This window comes from Echeneis naucrates, chromosome 10, assembly GCF_900963305.1.
Source record: "Echeneis naucrates chromosome 10, fEcheNa1.1, whole genome shotgun sequence".
Taxonomy (NCBI): Eukaryota; Metazoa; Chordata; class Actinopteri; order Carangiformes; family Echeneidae; genus Echeneis; species Echeneis naucrates.
This window is the reverse complement of record NC_042520.1, coordinates 4,033,103-4,049,971: the sequence shown is the minus strand read 5'-3', so window position 1 is coordinate 4,049,971 and position 16,869 is coordinate 4,033,103. Positions and strand designations below refer to the sequence as shown.

General features: G+C 39.2%; 3 protein-coding genes across 5 annotated transcripts; all 3 read right to left on the bottom strand.

The window, feature by feature from the left end:
* Window positions 1-300: 300 nt before the first annotated feature.
* ccna2 (cyclin A2) lies at window positions 301-3,697 on the bottom strand. Its single transcript, XM_029512049.1, has 8 exons — window positions 3,082-3,697; window positions 2,134-2,389; window positions 1,936-2,042; window positions 1,619-1,842; window positions 1,323-1,527; window positions 1,116-1,229; window positions 703-836; window positions 301-604 (listed from the first exon to the last, which is right to left on the bottom strand). Exons 1-8 carry the CDS (start codon window positions 3,301-3,303, stop codon window positions 553-555), a joined length of 1,314 nt encoding a protein of 437 aa, XP_029367909.1. The 5' UTR covers window positions 3,304-3,697; the 3' UTR covers window positions 301-552.
* Window positions 3,698-4,130: 433 nt separating this feature from the next.
* On the bottom strand, window positions 4,131-10,258 carry bbs7 (Bardet-Biedl syndrome 7). 2 transcript variants are annotated; one of them, XM_029512048.1, is made up of 19 exons: window positions 9,976-10,258; window positions 9,384-9,449; window positions 9,181-9,243; window positions 8,920-9,095; window positions 8,639-8,825; window positions 8,457-8,533; window positions 8,255-8,376; window positions 8,028-8,158; window positions 7,665-7,749; window positions 7,341-7,443; window positions 6,997-7,189; window positions 6,777-6,851; window positions 6,565-6,630; window positions 6,182-6,321; window positions 5,887-6,051; window positions 5,640-5,749; window positions 5,437-5,540; window positions 4,966-5,089; window positions 4,131-4,845 (listed from the first exon to the last, which is right to left on the bottom strand). In XM_029512048.1, exons 1-19 carry the CDS (start codon window positions 10,009-10,011, stop codon window positions 4,712-4,714), a joined length of 2,157 nt encoding a protein of 718 aa, XP_029367908.1. In that variant the 5' UTR covers window positions 10,012-10,258; the 3' UTR covers window positions 4,131-4,711. The 2 variants fall into 2 exon arrangements, with proteins under 2 accessions (XP_029367908.1, XP_029367907.1); XM_029512047.1 differs by having other exon boundaries at window positions 6,565-6,633; window positions 8,255-8,362; window positions 8,461-8,533.
* Window positions 10,259-11,048: 790 nt separating this feature from the next.
* On the bottom strand, window positions 11,049-16,431 carry tmem33 (transmembrane protein 33). 2 transcript variants are annotated; one of them, XM_029512673.1, is made up of 8 exons: window positions 16,378-16,431; window positions 15,268-15,335; window positions 14,376-14,470; window positions 14,061-14,248; window positions 13,193-13,260; window positions 12,764-12,897; window positions 12,408-12,491; window positions 11,049-12,126 (listed from the first exon to the last, which is right to left on the bottom strand). In XM_029512673.1, the coding sequence occupies exons 2-8, from the start codon at window positions 15,313-15,315 to the stop codon at window positions 11,997-11,999; spliced, it is 747 nt and encodes a 248-aa protein (XP_029368533.1). In that variant the 5' UTR covers window positions 15,316-15,335; window positions 16,378-16,431; the 3' UTR covers window positions 11,049-11,996. The 2 variants fall into 2 exon arrangements, with proteins under 2 accessions (XP_029368533.1, XP_029368534.1); XM_029512674.1 differs by having other exon boundaries at window positions 16,275-16,413.
* Window positions 16,432-16,869: the final 438 nt, after the last annotated feature.

Here is a 16,869-nt window from a genome sequence, read left to right as displayed (position 1 = left end):
TATACTTGACTACAAGCCCATGATGGTCTCACTTTCAAGATGTTAATTGCACAGCTAGCTTTACAAAACTTCAGACCAATCAAATGCAAACATTGACTGAAGATCAATGCAAGGCTTTAAAGAAACCTGACCAAAACCCATCCACCAGGCAAACTGCCTAAGAATTCAAACTATATTCAATAAAGTTCAAGGCTCTGAAGAACGCTTCAAGGCCCAAGATTGATCCTCTGCTGCCCCCATGAGCCCAATGTGAAAGATTTAGAGCCAATTATACTTTGAAAATTTTGACATGAGTGCAGATGATGCCTCAAAAATTTATTAACTTCCAAGGTGATAATGGAGTGACAGACTTCCACATTTTATGATAAAACAGCTTGATTAACCAACAATGTAGCATGGCATGAATGAATCAGGATTATGTATATAAAAACCATTAAAAAAACTCTACATTTTTAGCACAACTCCAAGATGAGAAGGCTATGGCATTTTAAACTGGCACACATCATTTTTAAAAAAAACAAAAACTGGAGTACAACTGTACAAGGGAAGAAGTCAATTCAGCAGCAGTGTAGTTGGAGGACTGATGGAGGAAACACTGAGGTACCTTAGAAATAGGAAGAGAAAAGACATGATTAGGCCACTTTAAGATTACAATAGTGGTATCTAGAGTGACAAGGCAAGTTTGTCATGTTGTGCACTTACTTGGGGGCCTTGTACTTCTCCTGGACAGCCTGCTGGGCATGCTGAGGTGCATTGAGGTATGTTTGGTGCAGATCCTCAACACATGGCATCAGATCCTCCAGGGAATAGCCAGACATCTCTGACAAGGACTGCGGCTGAGGGCAAGACAAAGAATTATCTTACATGTTCATGTGCACAGAGCATATTGCCTGCTTGGGGTATGAAAGTGTTCTCATGTGATAAAGATCACATGATTAATGTGAGATCAAGCAGGTGATCTGATTAACTGTATTAAGTTGAAAACTTTAGATTCTCAGACCAGTATTAAACATTCCCTGACAGCCATTGTTTGAAGAAAATTACTAGGACAAAATGATTAACTGAGAACACTGATTAATGCTGTTCTCAGTTTTCATATGCCAACCAGAACTCACCCATGAACCACCAGTCACTGTGTTGTTGGCAAGGATGTAGGCTGCAGCAGCTGTCTGAGAAGGCAGGTACTTCAGGAAGGGATCTGAGTCAATAAGACTGAGCTCCCCGAGGTACTAAGAACAAGGTGAACAAGATTTATGAAGATACATGCCAATGGTCATTTGTGACTAAGTATTAAGTTGCATTGCAATGTAATCCACACTCACCATTGCCAGACTTTCCACCTGTTTGCCAACAGACTGATGAAGGACGTACTGGGTGAGAAATTGGTTAATGGTTGGTGCTGCCAGATCAAAGGAGAGCACTTTCAACACTAGATGCTCCATTCTTAACACTTGCTTCTTGTTGTAGGTGTCATCTGTGATGTAAACGAACTCTGCCACCTCAGGGGGGTAGATTTCTTCAAATTTCCTGCATTTGAAGTAGTTCATGTTACAGATGTAGTGCAGACACTTATTTTGTAATCTTACTGCCAAGATATATTTTTTAAATGCACACATACGAAGCGAGCAGCATGGCAGCGGTCCCAACAAGCTGAAGCTTCCCCCGCAGGACAGACATTGAGGAGAGGAAGCGGTCAATGTAGTTCACAGCCAGATAAAGCGTTTCGTTCTGGAGCTTGTACTCCTCTCCCACCTCGACCAGCCAGTCCACCAGAATGGCCCTCATGCTGTTGGTGATGTCTGGCTGCTTCTTCATGTAGCCTGCTTTAGGCTTGGTTTTTACCTATTGAGTGAGATACTATTAGAACCACATACAAAGGGCAAATGGAAACTTTGTAGTGCTACCAACACACATCTTGTGCTCTTAAAGTCTCACCTCCATTTCCCTCAGGTACGTGTGGATTTCAGCAGCATACTCTGGGATCTCATTTGCATTGACAGGCCTCTCCTCTCCCTCAACTACAGACATGTCCATAGGAGAGTCTGAGGACATAGCATTTTAAATTTAGTATGAGTGAAACCATGTCTTTAACAAGGTGCATTTCTGGAGTCAAGCCAAGATTTCACAACCCACCAAAGCTGACATCCATCGCTGCAGGAACCTCAAGAGGTGCGAGGGGCTGTCTGAGCCGTGCTGCAGTATTGATGGTACGAGACTTAACTTCAGCAGGCTTTGCTTTGACAGCCTCAACCACTGGCTGGGGTCTCTTTGTACAGGTGCCATCGGGCTCATCCACGTGGATTTGGAAAGAGGGCTGTTTGGCAGAAGGCTTCTCATAGCCACCTTTGCTAACATCTTCATTTTTACAAGCCAAGGGCTGTGATGACTCCTGGAAGGACAAAATGTTCACACATCACCCCATAATGTTAAAATGTTATATGTAAGATACCGGTACTACACAAGAGGATACCAGAGGTCGCAAGAAGAAGCATGGTAAAAATAACCCAAAAAACTGAAGAGCTAAACGCACTTAGTGCAATAAACAGAAGAGCTAAAGTCAAGACATGAATCTGTCACCTTAATTGTTTTTATACACCAGTGTCTTAGACAGCATTAAACTAACATTAGCACGTTAGATGATACTTTGCATAAATACAATGAGCACCTTTGGTCCATTTTAAGTACATCTACCTGTGCTGACGTTACAAGCAACCCTTAAAACAGCACACGAATAATAGAGCTAGAAAGACAGGATCTGTAGGTGTAGCCCTGGTTCAGCATGACGCATTAGTTAATATCACTATGGCGGGATGATCCTTTACATACAAGGATAAACAGACTGGCACTGATGTGACATTAAAATGGCGGATAACCAATACTGGTAGTAGTCGCGTCCAGTTTAAATATCTAGATAAAGTAAACAATTTTGCGAGTGTCAGTAAATTGACTTTACCTTGAAGTTGTGATAAATTTCACGTTGCCTTAAAAAAAAACAAAAAAGTTCCTTCCCCTATTGTTATACTACAGCCATCATTAGCTGGAGCCACCTAGCTTCCCATCATGATGATGAGCCACACCAACCTGCTTTGTGCCGCGCTGATTCTGGGATTTGTTCCTCGGGTTGTTCTGCAGGGCTCCCAGGACGGTCCTGGTGGTGCCTTGTTTGTTGTGCAGGAGATTTTCTTGGTTTTCGTGTGCAGCAGCTCGGCCTTTCAGAGAGCCCCTCAGTCTTGACAGCATGTTTTCTTGGTTGTGATTCTCGCTAGCCGCCGCGCTTCCCTGTCCTCTGCTAGCGCCTGACATCTTTACCCTTTTTTTTTTTTTCCTTCCTCCAACGGCTAACTAACTACTTTCCTGCTGTGTGCGATTCGGTTGGGGAAAAAAAATAAAGATTTAAAAAATAAAAAAAAAAACAAAAGCGACTCTAAAGAAATCACTTTAGGTTAAATGGAGACTAGCATTAGCTGCTAACCTTTCTGTGGGAAGTTTCAGAAAACGCTCAATCAAAACGAAGCTGTCGAGATGGCAACGGCGCAAACAAAAAGGACGCACAACCTGCTTGTTGTGCGGTGGTTGGGAGGGGGGGGAAGGGGAGGAAAAGACAAATGTGGCCCTTTTTTTTCTCCTTTTAAGTTGCCATACTCTATAAGTTTGGAAATGAGCACCAACCTGCAGGTCGAAGCTGCTGCTACTGCTAGCCGCGGTCCATTTACACCGAGACACTGCTTTCTCTCAGTTCAAGTAGCCCGCGAGGATTGAAACGGACCAATCACGCGTCACGCAAGCTGTGACGTAGCACGTACATACGGGAGCCCGAAGCGTACAATTCTTTTGATTGCAAATTCAAATCCGGTTCGACTGTTGCAAGTGACAGCAACACAAAACAAAACACGAACTCGCCAACCGTGTACGCGTTTATTTGTTTGGGGAGAAGAAGTTGAAGAAAATGAACTGAAGTAGAACTAAAAAATATCAGATTCTAGAAATATTACGAGTTAAAGTTTTGTATTCACAAGCAAACTAGTGACATTCTGGAAGGAAGCGCTTCATAAAAATGCTTTTTATTTACTAAAGTAAGTGTGGCAGAGGATAGGAAATAGGTTGTGTGTATCATTGTCTACATACACCAAATATCATATATTTAAATAAATGGGATAGGATGAATAATAGAAAGTGAAAATAACTGTCAATGGGGAGTTTAATTAGTTGGTAATATGTCATGCATTTTGTGGCCAATCTCTTGTGACAACTAGAAAACAACATTTGTTTTTGTTTCAGAGAACTGAATTGGCATGTTGTTTAGAACTATTTCTGGTGTTGTCGTTATTACATCACATCATTTCTAGATTGGTGGAGATGATAAAACATGTGACACAGAAAAATAAGGTCTGCAAGACACCAGATACACAGATAATAAATAAATCATACATGACTTTATCCATCTGTAAGTAATTTTAATGTTAAAACTCAACTCAAACAACTGATAAAAGATTTTGAACCATCCTGGCAACCTTGTTGTTTATTAATCACCAACATTGCTTTTAGATGCTATGAAATGACATAATAAATATGAAGCATTGTTCATTCTAAATGACAGTATGACAACATGAAAAGTGTATCAACTATAACAAAACAAAACAATTGTATTTACAATACAAAAATAGCACAAAGACAAGTAAATAAATAGATCTGTTCTCTCCACTGTATGGCATCACGCCTCACTGAAAAACTCTAACAGAGAATTTAAGTCATAATTATCTAGTATCTCTAGTAATGAGGACACCTTGGTTTTCACATTCTGGCCTTTGAACTTGAATTTGTCAATAAAGAGGTCCGTGATCATTCCTAGGTGAAAGAGAAGAAACAAAGAGAGAGGAAAAAATATTAGTTTCCATCACAATGAAAGGCCCAAAACATCGGGGCTCTGGATGAGCTGGTAATGTTAAAAGTCACTTCATTCTGTACCGTAAAGCCTCTCAAGGTGTGCTGGTTGTTTCTTGTACTCCTCAAGGAGATTAGCAGACTCATCCAAGATGTTGCGATACTCTGGGATGAGGAAGTCAGCGTTGCCCTCATGAACCTGAAGTTCCTTCCAAAGAAGAGAGGGAGTGTTGGTGAGGTAAGTAAGAAATGACCATAAGCATTTCCCACAGGTGAATGGAGAGAATTTGCTGCAGTAATCAAACATGGATATAAAAAAACATCACATATAACATGCCTATTATAGCTTTACATGACTTTTCTCCCAACGTTCTCTGGAGCTAGAAGCAATCACAGGGTATCACAGTCTCATCTTTGATTGGCTGACTATTTCTATGTGTTGCATAGCCAGGCCAACTACGTATAATGGACTGGAATGACAGTAGCTACCATTCAAGTGTTTCTAAGAAAATGTTTCAAGAAGGATGGAATATTTAACATTTAACCGATACTTACTTTGAGAGCATCGATCAGTTGAACCTTTCTGGCCAGCAATAACTGATGCTGCAGCTTAGGGTGGATCATTTTAAGGGTGTGGCTCACTGAGTCATCATTATTATCTGGAAGATAAATAGTAAAGCAAAATGCAACCTGAGCAAGATTAAATACTGTTGATCACTGGGTGAAACGGACACTGAAAAGAATACCAATACAGCTACCATATGAAATGTTGAGATTGATCTTCCTCTTGGTAGCTTCTTTAGAAAGGACATCACTTAGTATGGAGATGGTAGAAATGTTGTCTGATCTGAAGTGACACTCTCCTTTGCTAAAATTGCAAACACAGAAAAACCAGTTTGTGTAATAAAGTAAATTTTAACACAAATCACCACTGTGGAACAATAGAAACAATGTGAAAAACATAAATAAAACATTTTAAGGCTGTTACTGCATGCTCATTTTTACCTGTAGTTGGCTTCAAGCTGTGTGCCAAGGAAAGTGTTATGGAAATAAAAAGTGATGCTCTCTCCTGCTGGTGTTTTCTCAGGCACCTCTGGCAAACAGAAGACAACCCAGGAGTGGATCTCTGCAAAACTGAACTGTCCCACCAAACTGAGCCTGTTCATTGGTCTGTAAGATACAAAGCAAAGAGACAGACAGAGGTAAAATGTCCATGCAGGGTCATAAGGAACTGGAATTAGGCTAATGTGCATGTAATCTCAGTGATAAAAATCCCAGACAGTTCAGTTGCAGGCTCTACCTGTCTTGGTCAATGCTATGTGTGCGCTGGTGCAGAGACAGCGGTTTGATCTGGTACTGGCGGACCTGACAGGTCTTGGGTTGCAGTCTCGGGGTAATGTAGGCTTGCAGGGTGCCATATTGTCCCTCAATGGACCTCACCTAAGAAAACAGATTTTTATAGAAAAAAAAAAAAAGATGTTGATGTAAAGTAAAAATGTATTAAAATTAACTTGATATGACAGAAAAGGGATAAAGTTGTTATGAGCAAAATGCAGAGCAGAATATTTTCAAAATAACACTGAAGAAGTTCCAACTATGACATTACATCATAAATGCATAGAGTGCAAGAAATATAGATTTCAATAAGTGAAAGAAAATGCCGAGTTTTGATGCAGTTGTTACCTTGAGCTCAAGTCTGGTGGTGTTAGCCTGACATCTGTAGGTGGCTAGGAGGAAGTTTCCATTCGGCTGCTGCAAACAGAATATGAGATTGAAGCTTTTGGGAGTAGCTACAGGTTTGTGGCTCTATTGTGTTGTTGCAGTTTAAATTATTTCCTTTTATGTATAGTTACAAATTAAACCTACATTTCTTGTTCATGTCAACTTAAACTCACCTCTGAGTCACATTCACTGAAACTGACAACAGCTGAGTTTTTATCCACATCCAGCAGGTCTATGGGGACGTCGCTCTGCACAGGAGATTATCTTTGATTTATATTTTCAATGTTTACATCTGTACCATTGGGTCAAGAGGATGTTTGTTATATTTCTTATGGTCTCTAAGTTTAAATGTGCCCAGGGATTTTAACAACAGGGACTTATTGCTCAATGTACCTGGAGAAGCAGGTTATCAATGGCAGTCTGCACCTCCAGTGTGAGGCTGTAGCTGGCATCATCCTGGCAGAGGGTGAACTTGTCATTAACGCTGAAGACAGGCACAGCAGAGACGGCTGTAGTTGACTGAGAGGTCTGCTGGTATTGTTCTCGTCCCTGCAGGACTTTGACTTGCAATTGCTCCAGTTCCGCCCTGAAAAGGAATAATATATCTATCTGAAAAATTGGCTTTCTGAACTTCTGATTTTGAAATGCCATTATTGTTGTATATGCAAAATGCCAAATACAGAAAAACACAAATAATATATTGTATAATTAGAAAGGAAGTAATATTTTGATGATACCTCAGTGCTTCTACTTTGGACTGGGTTTCTTTACTCATCCTGATCTCATCTCCAGGGCCTGCCTCAGCCTTCTGGGGCTCAGTGGTCAAACCAGTTACCCATCCTGGAATAGGTAAGAGCAATTATTCAGAATATAATTTCACAGTCTGCGACTACAGCATTTTAAATGACACATACTACATGCCAGACGGTCTCCAAGAATGAAATCATGCAGAGTATGGTGGAGTAAAGTGAAAAGTAAGACAGGCAGGACAGCAGTCACTTGTTCCTCTTCAAAAGAAAAATTGGAAGATCAAGCTTTTTTTTGAGAAATTTGAATCTAACCTGTGTAGGTGGCAGTTAAGACCTCATCAAAGGCCTCCTTCCCAACACAGCCACCCTGGATGGAAGTCACACTCTCTGACAGTACCTGAAGTGAAGATCAATATTTCAGGTAATACCAAAATTGATAATGGATATTAACATTCAGGAAAAGAGCAACAGGATAGTTTTTGAATTATTTCATTTAATCTATCATTAACCAATAAGTCCTTAATATTTTCAGTAGTTTTAAAACATTTTGCTGGATGAAAGCTTTCTGTCCTATTCTTTATGCGAGCACTTAAAACTACAAACTAAATTTTTTGGGGGAAAACTGGAGGCAGAAAATATCTTAGTTTTGATGAAATGTGCCAGGCATAAACTTACATGGTCAAAATGTAATGCAGGCTCACTGGAGCTATCAAAACCGTAAACCTCGACTGTCCCATCATCTCTTCCCACCAGAATGTCATTCACTCCATCTCCAATAATGTCATAAGTGTCAATGCAGAGAATTCCTGATGGGGCACAGAAATTATTGGTACTAACAAAACACAGACATGTATTCCATTAACTAAACATGCAACACTCTTGCATGGTTCCAATAAACATACCTCCTTTCTTTTTGTCATTATCAATCTCCCATTTGGTCACAGCTGAGCTCTCACCAATCTGGACCAATCCAATTTTACCATCTGTAGTTCCATAGAGGATTTCCTCTCCTGGAAAGAAATAACTAACATTATGATGGATTTTGCCCTTATATAGCAATTTTATGTTTTACTATTCCAATAAACAGCATACATATAAGTGAACTTGCCTCCATCTTTGTTGTACAGTTCTAAGACAGATGGTGGGCCGGGAACTTCAACCTCATAGGCAAGTTCAGATCCCTAGAGGAAAAATCAACACATATACAACACAGTTTCATCTGACTGTTTTAGGGAAAAAAACAAAAAAAAAAACAACTCAAAACACCAGGTAAAAGGTTACTTTACCTGCAAGACTCTGAGAACCCGATCTTGGCATGCCAGGACCGGGACAAGACGTGTCAGGTTCTCGGAGGATAAACATGTGATATCGTTGATTTTGTCTCCACAGAGATAGTAGTCCTGATCCTTGCAGTCACAGTAATGGTTGTAGATGTAACTTGCACACACAAAAAGGTCAGCGCCGGAAACATGCCTGCAGAAGAGAGATCCAACATCAGTCAGTCAAGTAACAACTACACAGCTCTGAACAAGTACAGGTGTGTGCAAGTGGCAGAAGTGGCTCCTACATGGCATTAATGGTCTCAGTGAGGTTGGCTTCAAAGGTGAGGAACTGTTTGCCTTTCTTGGTAAACCCTCGGACCTGAGAACCAGAACAAACAAAGATCTTCTCCTGTGGAGTTCCCACAGCTCCTCCAAGGTCCAATCTGGCTATTTTCTGCCCTGGAAGTGTTTTAAACACGGGCTGGAACAGAAAGTCACAATTACTAAAATGACAAATGGAGCCGATTCCAGATTAATGAAATACAAACCATAACCAAGATACACACCACTGCTTCTCCCTTCTTTATCCCAAAACAGGTCAATATACCATCATGATCACCAATCGCAACCTGAAACAAAGACACACTAATCAAGGACTATGAAGCTGCATTATGTAAAAGGTGGAAAATAAACAAAACAAACGTACATTCAACAATAATAATTTTAGGTTAATAATTTGGCAGTGGTATTGCTCTGACATTAATATTACCTTTTGGGTTGCCCTTTTTCCCAATGCTGGGAGCAGTCTCATAGTTTTCTCAGAGGTCACACCAACCTGTGATCAGAGAAGGAATCATGTACTAAAATTTAAGGAAAGAAAAACTACACAGGGAAGGAAAACACTTTGAATAGAGTTTAACTTTCTGGAATTAAAGTAAAAGATGAGAAATATACGCTTTGCTGTTTAGTTTGCAGTCGGCCTTTTCCTGTGAATCTACTTGCCCATGTGATATAAAAGGTTGATGAATTTAAGTAGCAGAAAGGTCATGAAAAGTCTTAAGACAAATGAATAACTCCTCTACCCATTAATCAAGGTGCAAATGTTGTACGTGCATTAAACTGTTATATCTGTTTTTAAAAGTAAAGATGGGTGGTGTTTACAAGATATTAGACATTACAAACAGTAGTCTGACATAAAGGTGAAGTGAATAACCACAAAATTTGTCACTTTGTGAAAAAACTCACATACACCTCATGAGCAAGCGAGTATTTGTATTAAAGCAACTTTAACCGATCTAAATCCATCTCTTCTGAGGGGCTAACATTAACTTGATCAAACTGCAGGCTCCACGTCTTCTTACCTGAATATAATCTACTCGATTTAGGTGGAGCTCCATCTTCTTTCTGCGTGTTTTTGTGTCAGCGAGTGAAAAAGTCTGGTGCAAATAATCTTCCGAGTAAGTTATCCGGCTGTAAATCTGCAGGGATCGTGAGTTACAGTCCGCATTGACCGTGAGCCATTCACCATTTGTCGGTAAAATGTTTCAGTGAGAATTAAAAAGACGACGGTGATGGTGAAGAGAGACTGGGATTATCAGCAAAAAGATTAGCACGACGCGCTAGAGTTAGCTAGCAAGCTAATTGACTAACACGATTTATCCGCACGCCGGCTGTTTACTGTGAAACAGAGGAAGCCATCTTAAAAAAAAAAAAAACACCCAACAGAAGTAAAAAAACAACACAGAAATAAATCGACAATACTGTACACTATACAATGAGAGCGAAACCTCACGAAGTCAACAGTTAATACAGCGCTTGCTTGGATAGTAGATAAACGCGTTTGCCCGTTGCCAATGGCAACGCTGTAGTCGCAACAAGCTTCGACACTATTGGACGAGAGCGAACGTGAAATATTTAAACTGTGCTCTGATTGGTTCCTGGTAAGTTCAGCTGGGCTTTTAACCCTCGATATTACTTTGTATAATATTATGTACTTACACAAAACACACATAAAATGTTACACAATTCTGATGCTAATGTGTTGGCACCAAAGGAAAAATCACCTGTTTCGCTGTCATTTTCAGTATTGCAGAGATTTGTCGGTTTTGCAGATCACAACATCCAGTCAAGAAGTTTGGTTTGGAGGTTCTTGTGTTTTACTGAAATGGGATGCTTCAGTTTTATGCCTCTTTACGTTTCAGGAACAAATATAGTACATCTGTTCCAACATATTTATGATAACCTCAGACACTATACTTTAATGATGAGCCTGCTATAAACCAACGAACGAGCCTATTTCAGATAATTAACCTGGTTGCAAGAAAGAAATAGTCACGTCTACGAATTGCAGATATTGTGGTTCAACTCTTCAAGATTAATTTAGAATTCGACCATGATCAACTATAGTAATTACAACAAAGTAAGGACAAATATGTGACTATATTCTATTATTTTATTGATTAAGAGATCATTTTATTCTTGTCATAAAAATGTGGTCTGTTTGTATGCAAATTAAACACATTAAACATGGCAGAAAAAAAATCATAGCATGCAAGGAGCAAGAAATCTACACAGGCAACAAATAAATGAATGAAGCAAATTTGAAATAGCTTTCGAACTGAGAAACAAGGTCAAAATGCATTCATAAGCATGACATGCATTGTGTAGTTCATTTCAAATTGAAATGGCTGGTACCATAAAATATTTAAAAATTACAGCAGATATCTTGTTTCTCAATTCGACATCCATTTTAACATTAGAGCTACTTGGATTTGATGTTGTTAAAGGAAGGCAATGATAGAATACATTTAAAGTCAGGCATTCAGACAAATGAGAAGATTAGATGCTTTGCACTTAAAAAACGAAATTAGACTAGGAAGAAACTGCAAACAAACAAACCCTAATCCTCCATCCATCTAATCACATCATGATTATTAAAAAAACAATTTCAATAACATATAAGAACATTTTCATTTAAGTTACTAATCTCAGAATGTTAACGTTTCATCACAGAATAAGCCATTTTCATGAATAAATAAGGTCATAAAAAGGAGAGTACAACAACAGCCAATAACAGCTGAGCCCAGTTGATGGCTACTGTGCTCCTTTCAGTGAATGTAACAGAGCGAAGGTTGTCCACTGCTCGAATGAGGTCACATTAGGAAGATGGGAAAAGAAATATCATCATGAGACTTCGGTGCATTACTGGCTGCTCTTCAACTGCACTCAAATATACAGAGCAGTTGGAGCACAGGCTGTAAAACTGACATTCAGAAAACAGTTCCTTCTGTTGATGGCATTGTCTGTCCCCATCAAAGTTTAAGTCACATCTTAGATGGTGGAAAAACAAAATATAAAGAAAACAAAATTTTAAATAGTGTAATCAGACCCCTGTGGGGGCGAGGCGGCTGATGAAGGCGATACTGCTGAGGCACATCCTCCTGAAGAACGCAGGACATGCAGGTTTCATGATGAAGTGCTCCAGAAGAATTCGCAGCTCTGTGAACAAGGTGCTGCAGTGCAAAGAAGATACATGGAATGATCATCTATCACAGCCCATCTAAGTTTGTCAGTTGATATTTCAGATGACATCACTGTGGAATCCAGACATCTGGTAGATTTCATTTCTAATGAGATTAGATTTATTTTAAAATGCATCAACTTGGGAAAACAGTCAAAAGAGGGTTTCTTCAAACTGCTTGGGTTAATTTTGCGATCATGGCCTTGGTCATGTTTTATTATATAACGAGTATGAGGCTATTCTGTGTTAATATTGTATTGATAAACCTCTTACCGGCAGTATGGATTTCTTCTGGATGTGTAGCGGAGAGTTAGGAACCGATAGTAAATGAAAGGCAGCAGCAAGCTTCCCTGGCCACTGTTAAAGAAATTTTAATGACATTAGCACAACAAATCTTCACAATTGTGAATTGTTTCATAGCTGAATAACATGAAGAATAAGTAGAACGTTACTCAAGATGCATTTTTAAAAACTTTTTTTTTTTTTTATACAGATTGCATCTAAAGAAACATTTAAAACATCTTGTCAGATGCAGACTACAAAGACCTACTTAATAAATTCTTAGGAGTGTATAGGTGCACAAAGGATTTACAACCAAACAACCTTTGACTTCAGTTGATATTGAATACCTGAAGAGCATGAATACAGTGGCCGGCATCAAGAAGATCTCATTGCAGGCAATGAACTTCAGGATGTTCTGCTGATTAGATGTTAGTTTGTCCAGAAGGTTTCTGATGAACATTAGGCTGCTTGGGCCCATGGACTGCAGAGAGGCATGATAAAAAGTCAAAGGCTGGTAAGTTTAGTTTGCAGAGTTTACATGAAATACTAATACAGAGAAGCTAATGTAAAATCCCATTATCAATCGTCTGTTTTTATTACATTTTTTTTGGTTTAATTTGGGTCCCTGAGCAATGGCTGGTTGATGGAGTAGATAATTAAAAGATCATTTGGCTGGTGGTAGCAATGTCCCACTTCGATGTTAAATAATATTCAACAAATGGCTTCCTTTCCGACACTTTAATAAATAACAGCTGGTGACTTTGCTTCATACTCACATCAAGGACTTTCTTTGTGTAGGTAGTTGCATGAAGCAAGGAGAAGAGGAAGACTGGGAAGATGCTCACTGGATGCAAGTGTTAAAGATGAACATAAAATGACAGAACAAACCTCACAATAGTTTGTGATTGCTCGAGTATGAGATGCTCAAATGCAATACATCAGGAACTGTGATGTGAAGAACCACTCAATGTGTTGAGTGCACCCATCTTATCAAAATCAGTGCTTGTTATGCCTTTCAATGAGCAGGCTACTCAGAGAAATTCGGTTAAGAAGGTACTTGAAAAACTTAAAAGCATGCAGATTAGTTACTGAATTCTATTCTCCAACTTTTTTTGGAGTAACAGCCCACTAATTTTGACTCTACAGTGACAAACGATGCAGCTTTCTTTTCTTAACACTCCACCCCACAATGAACATCAGGTCAATGAAGAAAGCTAGCTGCTGTGTGGTTACAAAGTGCTTATAAATACAGTCAGTGAGGATGAAAGTGAGCCTTTACTTAGACATCAGGGAAAAAATCTAAATTAAATTAAAAAGAAAAAATGCTCACATTTGAAGATGTGGTTTCTTAAACGTAAATTACCAATGACAAAGCGATAAAAAAAATAAAATAAATAAAACTACTTCAATTATCAACTTGGCACTGTAGTTGCATCTGATGTGATCAAGTGGTACGTCTATTCCTAAACTATTACTACTATATTCAGTCCTAGGAGAGATCTTTTAGACAGTGCCAATAACTCAATGGAAATCTCAAAACACCTTTTTGTGCTTGGTATTTAACGTTCTCTCTCTTTTAACCAGGCAACTGTCAGCAGGTCTATACATTTGCCTTTATCTGTGTACTTAAAGGTGAAAAGATACTTGTGATGGGGTAGGAGTTGACCAGGATGAGTGAGTAGAGCAGGTAGTGGCAGCTGTCCTCTTGAAGTGCCTGTGCCAGGAAAGCTCTGCTCAGCTGAAAGCGTGGAAGCCTTTGATGTAAGCGCAGTGCACTGGTGAGGGCATTCGCTAACAAAGCTCTCTGGTAGAAGTTCGCTGCTGCATAGGGTCTGAAAAACACAAGCAATTACAGATACCTACTCAGGATAAAGGAAAGGGGATTCTGATGCATTAGGTGCATTGCTGTCACTATTTATGGCATCAGTGCATTAACAGAGAGCCAATGAGCGCACTCACCCCAAAATTGGTAGAATAAACATTAGGGAGCAGTAGACAGTGAAGAGCCGTGACAGCCACATTGCAGTTTCCAGCTTGTTGCTCATTAAAAATTGCTGTGAAAGAAAAAGAAAAAAAAAAAAAACTCCTCAAGATTTCAAGGCTTCTAAAAGTAGAAAGTGAAAGTAAAGGTGATGCCAAGTCTTGATAGCAGGATGAGCCTTCTGTTTACCCATGTATACTATAAAACGATTTACTGATGGTTCTCTCAAGGGTCAGTTTGACACAGCCAACTTACAAAACAACTTAATTGAAACTATCAGTTAATTTTACCACATTATTAGACGTGAAGTCATAAGATTCTACTGGAACCCATCAGAAAGCTTGCGTTTCAGTTCACACTGCAAAAGTATGGCTGACTTTATATTTCAAAAGACCAAGAGTGGTTACAATGATTCAAAACGGACTACATGGACTGCGAGGAAACATGATAGGGGTGCCAGTCAACTACAGCAGGAGTAATTGTTTTCAAAGAGCATTTCAACTTGAGGCACAAATGAAAATCCAAGAAGCTGAATAAAAGCAGCCTAGTCAAAACTGACTTTTATTATTCAATTATGAGCAAAACCCCCAAAACACAGAATTGGACATTTTCCATAATCCAACTTTTGTCTTTTGTGAAAAGGCTTTCCCAATTGGTTAATACTCACAGTTCTGTCTTAGTAATGCAGGCTTTTTGTTAAACATTCTCAAAGTGCAACTATCAGACTGAAAAAACCAATCTCTAAAGCCGCAGGACAATGTTTTTGTAGGATGGTTGTTACTAAGTATGTTGAAATAGCCAGGAAGTCACATCTTAAAGGCCAGAAATGTGCTGTGCTGCAAAAATATGGAAAATAACTGTCAAACTTACGATGGGCCCTTGCTGGGGAGGAGGGCTTTGTTGGTTTGTGTCAGCCATCTTTGGGAGATTGTATCTTTCTGTACAGAAAAACAGTCATATGATGAAACTATGAGGACAAATCATATACAAAACAAGTCAGGACCAAATGTTTGTTAGCGTCAGCATCAGCACAATCTTTGCACTAAGGATTACTCCTATATATGGCTTCTAGAACTGCAGCACTCCATTATAAAGAAAACCTTAAGATGAATACCTTACTCTTTTAAGACCTCACCTTATGAATATGACCTAAAAACTGAATATAAAAAAATATAGAAGTAAATAATCAAAGTAACTCAACTTTCTCAAAGTTAACAACAAAGCATGTGAAGAGCAACAGAATCACTGTGTGTTTAATAACAAACAGGCTGCAGTTTAGGTCGGGAATGAATGAGAGGCTGAAGGTAAACCAACGAGAGCAGGTTGGAGAAGTGAGTGTGTTAACTTCAGGTGTGATGGTGTTTACCTGGTCTTAAAGTCTAATGAATCACAATCCACCACTTTCATGTTTGACACAGTTTTCAAGACTCGCAACAGCCGTAGCCACAAACGAACATTGCTTCCTAAGGAGTTCCGGTTTGATTACCTCTGCCACTTCCCTGAACATCTTTGGAGTTCATTATGTGTTTGTCCCATTAAACTTTCCCTGGCTTTTGACATTTGCTTCAAATAAGGACGATGGTTGTAAATCGGCTAATCTTGCCTTCGCTTTTTCGGACAAATTAGGGGTTGTGGTTGCTATATTTAAAATATCCGTGAGCTAGGATAACGTCTTGATAGTCGTCGAAGGCTGGCCAGTCCAGACTGAAGTTTGTAAATAACCAGAAAAAAAAATCTTATCAGGGTGTTTTTTAAGTATTTTATGGAGGCTAACGTTAGCTGCTACCGTTAGCAGCAGGTGGGTCTAGAATATTCTGTTACCATCGTTACTAGCATATGAGCTAACGCTAGCTACCCTGCCGCCGACAATGTCTTACCGCTGTTGTGTGAGTTATTTCGGCGGGGTTAAGAAGTCCGTGTTGGTTGGTAATATCTACACATTTGTGTTTTCAGGTCGGAGTAATACAATGAAAGCCTTACCGGGGTAGCCGCGTCGAAATGTCCCTGAGCGTGCGGGGCAGCTGACCTGGTGAAACGAGAACTACGGGATTTCTCGCGAGATTTTACTTCCTTGTTCGCTCAAAGGCAGCACTTTCCTCCAGCTGGCAAAAAAAGGAAATGCAAGGCCTGTTCACTGTTTTCCCAAACCAAAACTACAAAAACAAAACAAAAAAAAAAAAAAACAAAATAAATGAAGAAATAGAAATTATCCTAAATTTACTTTTCACGAATCAAAATGAGAAATCGGGCTGTATAAAAGAGAGAGATAATTCCTCTGTGGATTCAGCCTGTGTTAGTGTTATCTAAAAGATATACAGCTCCAATTTATAATCTTCTATTCAGAGCCTTTGGAAACATTCAACTCCTGTAAACACAATAATACAGTAAATAATGTCAGATTCTGTTTTTGAGATACTCTAACATTTAATTAATAGTTTTGTTTTGTGGTTTTTTTTTTTACCAATTACCTTT